The 14466-nt window shown below is 50.0% G+C and overlaps 6 protein-coding genes across 6 annotated transcripts; 2 read left to right on the top strand and 4 right to left on the bottom strand.

The window, feature by feature from the left end:
- Positions 1-816: 816 nt before the first annotated feature.
- CDV56_104422 (pre-mRNA-processing factor 19 family protein) lies at positions 817-2475 on the bottom strand (the record flags this gene model as incomplete). The annotated part of the gene is made up of 5 exons (XM_026758041.1): positions 817-1286; positions 1350-1813; positions 1866-2304; positions 2358-2402; positions 2463-2475. 5 exons carry the CDS (start codon positions 2473-2475, stop codon positions 817-819), a joined length of 1431 nt encoding a protein of 476 aa, XP_026618255.1.
- A 467-nt stretch (positions 2476-2942) lies between these two features.
- On the top strand, positions 2943-3501 carry CDV56_104322 (DUF4604 domain-containing protein; the record flags this gene model as incomplete). Its single annotated transcript, XM_026757941.1, has 2 exons — positions 2943-2973; positions 3119-3501. 2 exons carry the CDS (start codon positions 2943-2945, stop codon positions 3499-3501), a joined length of 414 nt encoding a protein of 137 aa, XP_026618254.1.
- Positions 3502-3903: 402 nt separating this feature from the next.
- CDV56_103928 (GTPase RIA1) lies at positions 3904-7464 on the top strand (the record flags this gene model as incomplete). Its single annotated transcript, XM_026757547.1, has 6 exons — positions 3904-3966; positions 4034-4054; positions 4115-5049; positions 5103-6638; positions 6687-7009; positions 7085-7464. The coding sequence occupies 6 exons, from the start codon at positions 3904-3906 to the stop codon at positions 7462-7464; spliced, it is 3258 nt and encodes a 1085-aa protein (XP_026618253.1).
- Positions 7465-8216: 752 nt separating this feature from the next.
- CDV56_103765 (exosome non-catalytic core subunit CSL4) lies at positions 8217-8969 on the bottom strand (the record flags this gene model as incomplete). The annotated part of the gene is made up of 1 exon (XM_026757384.1): positions 8217-8969. One exon carries the CDS (start codon positions 8967-8969, stop codon positions 8217-8219), a length of 753 nt encoding a protein of 250 aa, XP_026618252.1.
- A 572-nt stretch (positions 8970-9541) lies between these two features.
- vac8 (protein anchor VAC8) lies at positions 9542-11622 on the bottom strand (the record flags this gene model as incomplete). The annotated part of the gene is made up of 6 exons (XM_026757106.1): positions 9542-9873; positions 9934-10683; positions 10738-10983; positions 11034-11147; positions 11208-11328; positions 11449-11622. The coding sequence occupies 6 exons, from the start codon at positions 11620-11622 to the stop codon at positions 9542-9544; spliced, it is 1737 nt and encodes a 578-aa protein (XP_026618251.1).
- A 1694-nt stretch (positions 11623-13316) lies between these two features.
- CDV56_103289 (uncharacterized protein) lies at positions 13317-13617 on the bottom strand (the record flags this gene model as incomplete). Its single annotated transcript, XM_026756908.1, has 2 exons — positions 13317-13509; positions 13607-13617. The coding sequence occupies 2 exons, from the start codon at positions 13615-13617 to the stop codon at positions 13317-13319; spliced, it is 204 nt and encodes a 67-aa protein (XP_026618250.1).
- Between the last annotated feature and the right edge of the window lie 849 nt (positions 13618-14466).

The raw sequence follows: 14466 nt of genomic DNA, 5'->3' as shown, positions 1-14466 counted from the left end.
ATCATATCCATCTCCAGGATATCTCATCTGTGGCAATGGTGGGCGGCTATGCGGAAAATTGTAGCTTTGGGACGAGGATGGTTCAGCGTCTGAGCGCCAGCGAGACTGATGTTGACTTCGTGATGATTCAGACATCTGATCATGAGGACGCTATGAAGGATAGTCATTAGAAATGCCCGCAAAAAGCTGTGCGTGGGTTTGTGTTGGTATTGTAAAGAAATGCCCCGCTCCGTGAAGTTCATGAATGCATTGGAACAAACCTTTCTTGGCCGCGCCGCCACAAACTGGATGCCTGAATCACTGTTCATGTCGAGGAAGTGAGGTCAATGTCAGTGAATGGAGAGAGTTGAACTGAAAGGGGATAACATGGAAGGTAAGGGATGCTTGAGCATCCGAAGTCGGTAGGGCCTCCCGTCACTGTTGGTGGTGGAGGCCATGATTAGCTGGTTCCGAGTCTCTATGGTGGAGAGATGTCATACCGCCGCCCAATGCATAAATTTATAAGCAGTGGCGAAAGCATCTAAAACATCTAAAAGCAAGACAAACTACGAACTTGCGCAAGGCACCATGAGCTGGGGCAAGATTATAAACGCTGGCGCGAACCATAGTGGAGGAACAGACAGATATGCTAACTGGAGTCATCTAACCTTAAAAGTGCTATGATTGAGAGTTGAAACAGAGATGAATTTCTTTGCCTTGTGTCGCGATCCTGATCGTAAACCTTTTAAGCCTAGCGTGATTGAGGACAATGAAATAAGACAAAATCGGAAACGCAATTGGCTAGAAGTACAAAAGGGATTCCTTCTCTGTAAGGTATCATGACTGTTGTGCTGTCAAAACTGTGATTCCACCTTCGCTGTTCAATGCCACAATGCTCTGGGCAGCAGAGCCCCAAGCCACTGCTACTGCTGGCACGGCACTGCGCAAAGGCTCCGACCATTCTTTGGACGCCTTCGAGTATTGCTGAACAGTCAAACCACTGGGACCGCCAGTGAGAAGGAACTGCCCAGTGTAATCCCAGCAGATTGAATCTATCTGGCTGCCCGTCTCCAGAACCTTGATCTCCTTTGAGCTGCGAAGATCCCAGATGGACAGGACAGTCGAATTATCGGCCACTGCAGCAAGGAATGTGCCGTTCTCGGAGAAGTAAAGGCACTTGACGGGGCCAGACATGGCGTAATTGGCGGCCGCCGCGCCAGACTTGACGTCGAAAATCTTGATCTGACCGTCTGCGCCACCAGCAGCGATAAGATGCCCGTCAGGGTGGAATGCCACGGATTGAAGAGCTGAAGGAGAAGGGAGAAAACATTAGTCAAGGTCACAAATGAAATGATTCAGCCATTGCTTACATGCGTCTGTGAAAATTTGAGTGATGACAGAGTTAGTTGTAAGGTCATACAACACATAGCTCTTATCAACGCCAACGGAGCCAATTATGTCGCCAGTAGCATGCAGAGCAAGCGCTGTTGCTGAACCAGCATGGGAAGCAAAGTTTGCCAGTTCTTGGCCATTCTCAAAGACCTGGACGGCACCCGTAGACGACGCAATGACTGCCTTGTCACCAGCCCATACAGCACTGGTAACCGGGCCGCTTGTCTGCAGATTTCCAACGACACGTTTCTCAGAGAGGGAGTAGACACCGACCGTGCCATCGGCACCCCCCACGAGAGCCAAGTCTCCGGCCGCGTTAACGGATAGAGCCTTGCCGCCTGGGCAGAGAGGCTCGGACGTCTCAGTGGGCTTATATGTAGAGAGGGCATCGCTTGTCGCCCAGCCTTCCGGAACAGGTCGCTTGCGACGTGTCTTGGACAGCCTACCTGAGGTTAGCAATACAAGAGACAAATTGAAATAGCTATGTCACGTACGCCGCCTGTGTGCTCTCAATTCTTGCAAGTACAGCATCGGGTAAGCCGGTTGAGTCGACCTGCATAGCTTCTTCACCACCGGCGCGACTGGCGCCAACAGTCACCTTGGACAAAGCGTCGCGAGCTTCGTCTCTTTCCTTTGTTAACCTCGCAATGACTCGTACAGCAGCATCGTGTTGGTAGAGAGCTGCGCTCAGCTCCTGCCGCGTCTGGGCAAGGGTCTGACGCAATGTGTAAGTTTCGAGCGCCAACGCATCCCATTCTTCTTGAAACACGCCGAGCAATGAGGGAATGGATGTGAGGGTAGGAGGTCGGGGTCGGACAACGCGCTGGCTTTTGACTTCGATGAGTTCGTCGGCTGAGAGTTCCTCTCCATTGACTGGATCTTTTCCATTCTCAGCAATATATGCCTCGATAAGACGTCTTTCGAAAACGCTGCCTACTCGCTGTTAGACGAATGGAGCTCGGTTAAGGCTTGGATCCTTGACATACCGCTCTTGGGCGAGACGACTGGCACTTGCGGTGCCTCTCCCGAAACTGTTCAACGGTCAGCTATATGCATTCAAGCAAAAAAATCTGGAGCGGATGTTGACTCACTTGCGCACAGCATTGTTTTGTCTTATGAGTTGGTTGGTCTAGAGAGAGGTTGCTTGACGCGAGAGCTGCCGCCGCATTGGACTTTTCGACAAGACAGACTTCCGCCCTATCTGGGTTAGCCGCACCGCAAAGCTGGCTGATCGTCCTTTGCTTGGCATTTAAGCAACTCACGCGCTGTATCTACAGATTCCAGATTTATTTCGCTTCCGAGCAATACTACTCCGTGTGCTACTATCTTTGTATTCTCTGATGATGGTACAACCATTTGCGCTTGGTTAACTCACCTTTTTTACGTTCTATTAGCTCCTCCTTGTTGGCAGGATGCAGTTCGACTGAGAACATCAAACCCAGAAACTCCCGCGCTACTGACACTGATTCAAACGGCATTAGAATTAGCTATTGGCCTCAAGCATCGCTAAACCGATTTTCTGACTGTGCCTTTCTCTGATTCGAGACTAACGCGTCTTGTATTCAGGAGTCATGTCCTTCAACGCGAAGAATCTCGCCTATGGTATGCTATAACTTCTCGCTCACACGGCACTTCTTCGTCTAACGTAAGGCAGAGAATAAACAGCCCGCTTTTTTACAAAGACTCAGAAACCAGTACGGAGATACATCTGGTCGCCTTGAAAGGCCCGCTGCGCGACCCCGATTAGCGAAGAAAGATGACGTCGACGATGACGAGCCCACATATGTTGATGAAGGAAGTAACGAGGTGATATCAAAGGAAGAATATGAGGCACTATTGCGCGGTGACGGAAAACAACAGGACTCATCTGAACAACATTCGGGAGATCAGGGCCAGGCTACATCTAGTGATCATGCGTCTAGACACGACACTGAAAAACCAGACGTCGAGGGGGCGTCCTCAAAGCAGAATTTGGCTGGAATAGGAGGTCCAAAGAAGCGAAAACAGGCGAAAGTCGTTGCAGATGATAGTGTTGAAGCCGAGAATGACACGCCGCAAGAGAACACCGGGCCTCAGAAAGCAAAGCAGAAACAAAAGAAGAAGAAGATCAAGCTATCCTTTGATGAATGAGGCAAACATGCTATACTTAGTTCTTGATAACACCCGTTAGACAATGATATCATGGCTATTATATGTGAGAATAGTACCTCTACTAATGCACTTCCAGATAGACATATCTATAGCTGTAAATCGTCAACCCCCAGTAGGCCTGTTGACCATCTTGATCGGCAAGGTCAAGCCATGTCTCTTGCCTAGGTCATCTGTCAAGTAATTGTTACAGAGCTCTCCTTGGTGTGCTGTCATCGTTGATGTTGAGACATATATAACTGACTTCGCATTATCCGAAGATATTTTTTTCTACCTATTTCCGCAACAGCGGAACACCAAAGATCCGACCCTAAATTTCACCTTACGAGAACTCTCTCTGATTGTCAATCCTGGCAAATTTGATAGTCTCGATGGTCCTTCAAGATGCCTGTCGTTAACGTAGATGATCTAGTCCGTCTCCAGCAGAGACCTGAGGACATACGGAATGTGAGCTACCCCTCCATCCCACCTTGATGTCACATTTTCCACTTGTTCAGCGCTAACCATACCGCAGATCTGTATTCTTGCCCACGTTGTGAGTACTCATACAGCATATCTGCTTGAGCACGTCTAATCTATTGTGACGATGACTTAGGATCATGGGAAAACTTCCTTAACAGATGGTCTCATCGCCACAAATGGCATTATTTCACCAAAGTTGGCGGGCAAAATCCGCTATCTGGACTCGCGTCCAGATGAGCAGCGTCGAGGAATTACTATGGAGTCATCTGCTATCTCCCTGTACTTCTCCATGATGCGTCGCTCGTCCCCTGATGCTACTCCTCAGCCCAAAGAGTACCTGATCAACCTGATCGACTCCCCTGGGCATATCGACTTCAGCAGCGAAGTATCGACAGCTTCAAGGCTCTGTGACGGTGCTCTAGTTCTTGTTGACGCTGTTGAGGGCGTCTGCAGTCAAACTGTCACAGTGCTACGTCAGACCTGGGTTGAGCAGCTCAAACCGATTTTGGTCATTAACAAGATCGACAGACTAGTGGGAGAGTTAAAAATGAGCCCCATTGAAGCTTACTCTCATTTAAGCAGACTCTTAGAGCAAGTCAACGCTGTCATCGGAAGTTTCTATCAGGGCGAACGGATGGAGGAAGATCTTCAGTGGCGAGAGCGTATGGAAGACCGTATCAATGCCTCCGCCGCTCGAACCTCTCAGAAGCAGGAACAAGGCGATGAGTCAAACATGAGCAGCATCGATGATGCTGAATTTGAGGAAAGGGATGATGAGGATCTCTATTTCGCTCCGGAGAAAAACAATGTCATTTTCTGTAGTGCCGTCGATGGCTGGGCATTCACCGTTCGACAATTTGCCGCTCTCTACGAGAGGAAGCTAGGAATCAAGCGGGCGATCCTTGAGAAAGTGCTATGGGGAGACTTCTATCTTGACCCTAAGACGAAACGTGTCTTGGGGCCGAAACATCTGAAAGGACGTGCCCTCAAGCCAATGTTTGTTCAGTTGGTGTTAGACAGTATCTGGGCTGCATACGAAGCTACAACTGGTGGAGGGAAAGGCAAAGGGTATGTTCCATTAGCCGTGATTGGAGGTTGTTTTGATACTGATGTTGCGTTAGCGACCCAGCTTTGTTGGAAAAGATCACCAAGTCCTTGAACATCACGATTCCGCCTTATATTCTTCGCTCGCGTGATCCCAGAAACATCATGATGACTTTGTTCTCTATGTGGCTTCCTTTATCAACTGCTGTTTTGGTGTCTGTCATTGAATATCTTCCCAGCCCACCAGCTGCCCAAGCCACTCGACTACCAGGACTAATTGAAGGCTCTCCTGGCGCTGATTTTGTCGACAAGAAGGTCAAGGACGCAATGGTAGCGTTCAAGACAGGCAGAGACGCGCCTGTGGTAGCCTATGTCAGTAAGATGGTTGCGATCCCTGAAAGTGAGCTCCTGTCTAGCAAAAAGCGTTCAGGTGCGACCTTGTCGGCAGACGAAGCCCGCGAAATCGCACGCAAGAAGCGAGAGGAGATTGCGAAGATGCAGGCGGAGGCTGGCGGAAATGAGACGGACGACTATGCGCGGATCACATCAGCGCTCGAAGTGACCACGCTAGATGACAGCGAGGAACAAGGCGAACCGGAGGAGAAGGAAGATCCTGAGCACCTGATTGGTTTTGCACGACTGTACTCAGGCACCCTTTCGGTTGGTGATGAGGTCTATGTGCTTGCACCCAAATTCTCTCCGGCGCACCCTCATGCAAGCCCTGAGCCACAGAAGGTGAAAGTCACAGATCTATATCTCCTTATGGGCAGGAGCTTGGAGCCACTCAAGACCGTTCCCGCGGGAGTGATTTTCGGTATCGCTGGCCTTGCAGGTCATGTTCTCAAGAACGGAACTCTTTGCTCGCAACTTGAAGGAAGTATCAACTTGGCTGGCGTCTCGCTGAACGCCCCACCAATTGTAAGAGTTGCCCTTGAGCCGGCGAACCCTGCAGACCTGAACAAGATGGTCACCGGTCTGCGCCTCCTCGAACAAAGCGATCCGTGTGCACAATATGAGGTCCTCCCTAGTGGTGAGCATGTGATTCTGACTGCCGGTGAATTGCATCTTGAGCGGTGCATAAAAGATCTCCGCGAGCGCTTTGCCAAATGCGAGATTCAGACCGGTCAGACAATCGTACCCTATCGCGAAACAATTATCAGCGCACCGGAAATGGCACCTCCAAAGATACCAGAACTTGGCCGAGGATGTGTGCTGGCCGTTTCTCCTTCGAAACAGCTGACTGTCAAGTTGCGCGTTGTGCCCTTACCTGAAGCTGTAACGGACTTCGTCTCCAAGAACGTTGGAACAATCAAGCGCCTCCAGTCCGAGAAACATTCAGCAGGTGACGCCAAATCCGACGCGGAAGTAAGCAATGGGTCGTTGGAGACAACCCAACAGGTTGAGTCCGGTGATGCTTCTGGAGAAGCCCTTGAGGGCAATCAGCTTTCTCTGAAGGACTTCAAACAGGAACTCGTCAGGATTTTCAACGAGGAAGTCAAGGAGGACCGAGAGTTATGGGCAAATGTTGTCGACCGAATCACTGCTTTCGGTCCTCGACGAGTTGGACCGAACATCTTGGTAGACGCCACTGCCGTGAACACCTGCGAGAAATTGTAAGTTAGACACCCTTCTCGACGACATCATCAATCTAACTGGCGCAGCCTGCTCGACGACCCCAAACAGCAACCCAACGCTACAGCCGAGGAAAGCACCCGCGACTCCTTGACGGTCCGCGACTTCAATGACAAGATCGCGCACGCCTTCCAGCTCGCAACAGGTCAAGGCCCCCTCTGTCAGGAACCCATCCAAGGCATCGCCGTATTCCTGGAAGAACTATCCGTCAACGCCAGCGAAGGAGAACTAGACCTCGGTCGCCTGACAGGCGAAGTCATCCGACTAGTCCGCGAGAGCATTGCCCAAGGTTTCCTCGACTGGAGTCCCCGCATCATGCTGGCAATGTACAGCTGCGAGATCCAAGCTTCAAGTACGTTCAGACCCAATCCCAGACTCCCTGTCCCACCTCCCCCATCTCAAACCTCGACTAACAATGCTACAATAGCTGAGGTCCTCGGCCGAGTCTACGGCGTCATCACCCGCCGCCGCGGCCGCATCCTCTCCGAAACAATGAAAGAAGGAACCCCCTTCTTCACCATCCTGGCCCTCCTCCCCGTCGCCGAATCGTTCGGCTTCGCTGAGGAAATCCGCAAACGGACATCGGGCGCTGCACAGCCGCAGCTCATTTTCGCGGGCTTCGAGGCCCTAGACGAGGATCCGTTCTGGGTCCCGGCTACGGAGGAGGAACTGGAGGATCTGGGAGAGTTGGCTGACCGGGAGAATGTAGCGAAACGGTATATGGATGCTGTACGGAGGAGGAAGGGGTTGGTTGTTCAGGGAAGGAAGTTGATTGATGCCGAGAAGCAGAAGACGTTGAAGAAGTAGATTGTGGTTATTGTGATAAAAAAAACGTGAATTGAAAATGTGCGGAATCTAAAGACTCCAGGCCTACAATCTTACAAACAAATACTGTAGAGATACGAGATTTGTACCCTCAAAAGAGATTATTCCACATCCATCAATCAAGGACTAGGCATAGTAGGCGAGGGTCGTAGAAGATGAGTAGTCCTCCACGCGGAACAAACCATTAATCTTCCTCCCGTGACAAACACAGCTCAGCATTGGAATCGCCAGAACCATGGATACTAGGGAGGTGAAGAGATGAACTAATGGGAGATGTCAACAGGATCGGAAACGGGAGAAAAGATTTCTTCATTCTCGTTTGAAAAGTTAAGAATGAGTAAGATAGGTCCTTCCATGCTAACAGCCTCGTAGGCGGTGATGCTGGAGGATGTTGTTGCTCACGATTGAGCTAAACACATATGGGTATCTCATGTCTATGCTTGTTTGTAAGGGTTGCGCCGACGTATCCCGGACCCGCTATATGGACGATCAGAATGCCTGTAGGAAAAAATAGGCATAGTCCAATGGCCCCTTCGAGGACCGAAGGATCCTGCGGCTCGTGAATTTTCCTCGCAAGACCCAGTTTCCGAGATCGATCTCGCTCTGGAATGGGCAGAAAACAAGCCCGGAGCATCCGTGAGATGATCTTCTTGGAAACATCAACTGATGAAGTTTGATAATAGGCGACGCCGATTTATTCCAATCCCAAAGCGTCATCCAACCATGGATACCGCTCAAAACGGCCGAGCAACCTTTCGCAATTCTGCAACACCAGTAAGGGGATCTCTCATCTCCTTCCAGCTAACGGGGAACATCATATTGCCAGCCTCACTACGGGCCATGACGACGCCAAGGTCATTGCGCGCAGTGGTAAGATAATAGAAACTCTGGTCACCCAGGGAAATGACGGAACCACGCACAATATCTCCAACACGGAACATCTCATCCATCACGACGCGATCCTTCTCAACAGCACGCACATCTTCCTTCCGGATAAGCGCCTGGAAGCGAAGCTCGTCGGAGCTACTGTGATTCTCAGGATTGGCCGCCGAAGTGAGGATGGAGACGATGTTGTCGTTGTCCGAAGCTGTCTTCGACGGATCGGAGACTTGGGAACTGGCCGACTCGTCGAGCACAACGAGGATGGAGACGGTGGCCTGGCGTTTCTGGACACGGGTGACGCGTGCTAACACAATTGAGTCGACTGCGGGGAGAGTGTTGTACCTCAATTTCGGTTTCGTAGCGGTGGAGGTGGATTTTGCGGGTGTGGTCGAGGTAGAAGAGCCCGTTTTTCTCGGCAGGTTCCGCGAGACACTGAGGATAGATTTTACTTTTGAGCTGGGTTGAGCTTGTTGGACAACAACTGGTCCAGCAATGGATGCATAAATGTTGGAATTCTGCACATGGGTACCTGGTCCTGCAGAGTAAGAAGACACTGGGCCCAGGCGCTGGCCTGGAATAGCCAAAGCGGGTAGAGTGCTTGCCATCTCAACTGAATGGCACTAAGAAGTTGCAATCTGCTTCCCCCAAGGTGAAAAAAGGCAGTTGGTTTTCGGTTTGGAAGAGGAAGCTGGAGGCTAATTTTTGCTAGGATGTCTTGCGGAGACCGGCTCGGAAGGAGGTTTCCCCGGCCTATAGCAATCCCAGCCGACACCACAAGATGCATAACCATTTCGATGGGAAATTGATGAAGAAATAAATTGGTTCTCACTAAATCTAGGTATACTGCGATTCAAAGTATGACCTTCAAATCTGCTCTAGCATCAATACAGTATTCATGTGCACAACAAGCAGGGTAAAATAAGCGTGACAGTCCTGAAAGAAAACTATAGACGAACAGACAATTATGGATGAGAATTCTAGCGGGAATCCATAACGCACCAAATGCTCGCTGACGAAGGAAAGTAAAGCGTAAGAAAAAGACAACGAATCAATGCCCGCTTAGCACCCCGTGATAAGTAAAGGTCCGATGTGTTGAGAATGGTAAGAAGAAACGTCAAGATATGAGAGAGAAGAATGAAGAGGATATAGATGGTGACAATTATGGGATAGCATCGCACTAGCCTTCGACAAGAGTCTGTTTCGGACCATTTCCGAGTAGACCGAGGCATCGCCGTGCCAGCGCAATGACCTCGGCCTCACCATCCTCACCATCCTCTTCGTCTGATTCAATGTTCTTGTCCGAGATCGTTTTGACCATCTGTACAATATCTTCTGATTTGGATATGTAGCCGATGAGCCGCTTGTCCTCCGATTCCAGCAATTGAAGGAGAGTCCAGATGGCGATGTGCTGGAAGGTAGGGTCGCCGCTTGCAAGGAACCTTTTGAGATAACCGTGAATGCCGCCGTTAGGGTCTGCCCAGTCACGAACGAAGATTGAGTAATCGCCAACTGGTGCTCATTAGTACTTGCGCGATTGAAGAAATCGTTGAGCGATAGCTGGTGACATACCTTTCGAGGAGAGGTTACCCAAGGCAGCAGCACTGTTGCCCTGGACCTCGATACTTTCCGAGTTCGTAAGGGGGATCAGCACGTCGAAGACACCAAGATTGAGCAGATGAGGTTTCAATTCATCGCTGAGAGCCAGCACAGCGATTGCAGCGGTCATTTCAGATTGCACACTCAGAGGAACCCGAAGGACCAAATCCTTGCATTTCTGTACGGCACCAGCCTGAAGGACAAGCTCCTTGTTGCGATCAGAACTTGCGGCAAGGTTGCGAAGTGTAGATATGGCGTGACATTGTATCTCTTCGTTGTCCGTCGAACCCAGTAGGTCTACTAACGGCTTAAGGAAGCCTGCGTCGATGATTGGCGATTCGTTGAGAGGATGAATGGAGATATTGCGGATGCATGCGACAGCAGAAAGGATGAGGGGAAGGTATGAGGACTGCAACAGGCGCAGGAGAGGCGGAAGCCCCTTTGCACGAACAATCTCCAGCTGGTATTTCTCGTCGGAAGCGAGGTTTCGAAGCGCAAGGGCGGCCTGGCATTGAACTTTGGGTGTGGAAGAGTCCATGAGGTGAACAAGAGACTGAACCAACCGTGACTCCGTCTGGGCGAGCCGCTTGCGATTCGAAGCATCGACAGCAATATTACTGAGGGCGGTTGTGCAGTAGTATTGTACATCGACATCAGGGGAGGAGAGTAATTGAACAAGGACAGGAATTGCGCCGGCATTGACGAGTTGCTGCCGGTTGTCATCTACACGAGTAGTCAGCCAAGCTCAGAACAATCCTATCCCACGGTCCAACTTACCAGAATGCGTCATATTCAAAAGCGCTCCAGTGGCATTGCGTTGTACACGCATGTCCTTGGACTTCGCTAGACGGATCAATGGGCCCAGAGCCCCCGACCGGGCAATCTTGGCCTTGTTGTCCTCATGAGTTGCTAGATTGGTGATACAACCGACCGCGTTGCATTGAACTTCGACGTTGGGCGACATCATCTGACGTATGAGAGGAGCCAGCCCTCCCAGAGCAACAATGAGCACCTTATTCTCCGCTGGAACCCATCAGCATGAGTCGACGATGATATGAGATTGAGTGACAAACCGTTGACGGCAAGATTTCCGAGAGCTGCGCTAGCAGCCCGTTGAACTTCAATGTCCGAGCTCTGTAGGAGGAAGAGGATAGGCTCGAGCGTGTCCCGGTCAACTTCGCGCACATCTGCGACAATCACAATAATGTCAGTCCCAGCTTCTGGTTTTACACAATGACATGACGTACCTCGCTCAGTTATCTCGGCAAATGTCAAGCTAGCGCTTCGTTGAAGGTCCACATTATCAGAATAAACCAAGGTGCTCAGGGCGCGAAGGGGCTCGCCGGAGAAGAAGTCGGTTTCGGCTCGCTAGAACGCAGTAAAGTCAGCTTCCACAGCAAAACAGAGACCTGAGTTCGTTGAGGAAGCAAAGGACACGGTATGTCAGGTGCGAAGCGCAGGTGCATAGACAGATAAAGCTAGACGTACGTTCTCCAAGTAACCGAGCAAGTCGGATACAGCCTCCCGCTCATTGTCTGCTAGCGTTGTCTCATAAATTCCATCTCGCGAGCGACCTCCGATAGGACCGAGACAGGCCGTGATATGACACCAGCGGTCAACTGCCGATAGACAGGACAGACACGCATTTGCAATCCCACTCATACCTTCGGTGATGGGAGGCCAGAAGGCCCCGCAAGCGTCAGATTCAAAGCGAAGGTAGGCGTGAGAGACGGCAGTTGATCAAGATAAGAAGGAAGGTAGCTTTAGTTTCCCCCTTGTTGTTCTCTCTATCTCCGCTCCTTCAAACCGGGAGCTTTCGCGGGGATGTACGCGATCCGAGGATGGCGACTGGCTGAGCAAGGAGATGCAGGATGCGAATGAAAGTCGATTGGCGATGGACAAAGGACGGGAGGCTCTGCATATAGCACCTGGAGCTAGCTGCTGAGGTAGGAGCGGGAAGGTAGGGAACGTCGCGTGATAGGACGGGAAGACGAGGTGAGATAAATCCTCTTGGTCTCTGGTTGATGAGGTAATTACCCTGGTCAAGATCTTTTGATTTCTTCCAAGGCCTGTGTCCGACCTTTGGAATGCTGAATTATGAGACAAGAGGGAGGGGGGAAGGGTAGGAGATGGCAGACGGCAGGTTGGTTTAGGTTTAGCAAGTCTGCTGCTCCGTCTAGTTAGCTGGGTTACCTTAGTCTCGTCAGCGGCGGCTGTCACTGGAGAAGGAAGCTCCAAGTAAGTCTAACCATGTACGTAGTTGACTATCTACTGGATAGATAGATAGATATGTTGAGCATCGTTTATGCGACTACATTTAGGTCATCTTCGCTACCTAAAAAGCTTCTTGCTACAATTGAACCTCAAGAAAACGAAAATGCAGAGCGGTAATTCGTCATCGTCAACTTCTCCTCACCTCGTTTATCTCCATCACGACATTATTTATCTCATCCGCCCCAGCCATGCTTTTGATCTCCACCATGGGCCACAGTATGCTGCTTTGCCCGAATTTCTCCTACGCCCCGGCTGCTCGGACAGGGCCACCACAACTTGGCAAGCTCGCCTTGAGGGCTACTATCTGCGGAACCTAAACGCATTTTCATCGTCTTTCCAATGAGCCCAGAATGCAGCAGGACAGCGCCGACAAGTGGGAGTAGACAATTATCACACTACCAGGGGGCAAGCATATGATCTATCTTGGAACCAAAGAAGGCATGCTCCTACCAGGAGGCCTTGTCCTCATCTACATTTGCCTTGCGACTTTCCCTTGGGGGCAACAATGTGCCATCCCTTCTGATGACAAGCGTATAACCATGACGGTCCACTTGTTAAGTCGATTGGAAACTTGCTTGCGCTCCACCCATTCTCTACATCCAGCTAGCTACATCTGGGGATGTGAAATCCATCGAAACGAATATCGGATGATTAGTCCTAACTCGTGTCTTCTATCGATTTCTAAACATCCTGAGAGACTGAAGAGGCCTACTAACGAATGACGCGGTTGATCACCAGACAAGTGACGGATGATCAACATGACCAGGGTGTTTCCGAGTCAGTGGATGGCGGGGGCTACCCTTTTGAGAAACCACCAGAATCAACATTCATCAAAAATTGTCAAAAGTACGTCCGCTCTACACATAGCGCTGAGCGTCGCGCAAAGTTCGACCTTAAGACTAAAGCTTGAAATCGCACGAGTTGATGTGCACTGCGCTGCGCTGCACTTACTCCACTCATTCAACCATCCGGAGAAGAAGTCGCATTGCACTTTGATAAAGAAACACACACATTAATGATCAAGTCGAGAAGTCCAGATTTATCTCACACTTAAACTAGCTACAGGTCGTCATTCCAGCAACTCAAAGCAAACCAATCACAATATCACCATATAGCTGCGCCGTGATCTTGATATCGATTTCAGCAACCAGATCCAGATGAATGGTAATCTTCAGGTTGGAATCTTGGTTCTTCTTATTCTTCGCGCTTGGATCCTCTTTGGCGAACTTTGTGAAGCCGTCATTATCCCCGAGTTGTTCGTCCTTTTTCTCGTCGCTGAACGTTTCAATATGACAGATGAATCAGCACAGCACCTTTGGCAGATAAACACATTGTGTTCTTAGGGAATGAAAGACGGCAACAGATTACCTACCCCGCTGCCATGTTTCGAGTCAGTAGCACCTCTTGTGACAGAGTGGATTCAGCTTTGTGGTGCGTCAAGATCGAAGTATCACTCCTGTGAAGGACAAAGAACGGATACGGCGCGAAGATGAACCCGATGGAACATCATCTGCGCAAATGCAGCTCTTTTATCGGAGCTTCAGCTCTGGAAAGAGTGATTTGCCCCACGCCATAAGCCACCGGCTGAGATCATAGAGTCAATTAGCCTCAGAGCTTATCCTTAGACTGAAATGTCTGTCAAATATATCATGATGAGCGCAGTGTGTGATTCTGACTGGTTATCATGAAGAAGTAATGGTCGTCGATTGGGGGGGCAGTTGCCGAAAGCGGAAATCCCACCATGTGATTCAGACGAAGTTGTCAACGGACCCCATTATTATTTAATGTCTTCCATGACTTATGCCTGGTTCCATCTCCGACGCCAGCATTAAGAGAAAATTTTCTCCATTCTAACAAGATGGTGCTCGGAGTCGTCAACATTATCATGATGTCAGCCATGATCCCAACCATGATACCAGGTCTAGTGGGGCTTACGGAGGATAACAAGCACAACCGAAGAGATGACCACAACCTGAGACGCCAGGATGAGAAGCGCTGCGAGGCAGTTGATCGGAAACAGCCGTCCAATCTGCAAGTAACAACGAAGTTCCAGAAAGGCTCAGTAAAGGAACGACTCCAGCTTGATAATGCCAAAGTTTATGCACATCAAGATAGGAAAGTATGTCGTTTCAACTATAGTTTCCTGATAGTGTTTACCTGACAACATGCAGTTGTATATAACAAAACACCCAAGCCCTGAGATGGTTCTATTCAAGGGTGGCTTCTACCCAC

This window comes from Aspergillus thermomutatus (genome assembly GCF_002237265.1).
Source record: "Aspergillus thermomutatus strain HMR AF 39 chromosome Unknown NODE_10, whole genome shotgun sequence".
Classification (NCBI taxonomy): domain Eukaryota; kingdom Fungi; phylum Ascomycota; class Eurotiomycetes; order Eurotiales; family Aspergillaceae; genus Aspergillus; species Aspergillus thermomutatus.
The sequence above is the reverse complement of the archived record's forward strand: the minus strand, read 5'-3'. Positions and strand labels throughout refer to the sequence as shown.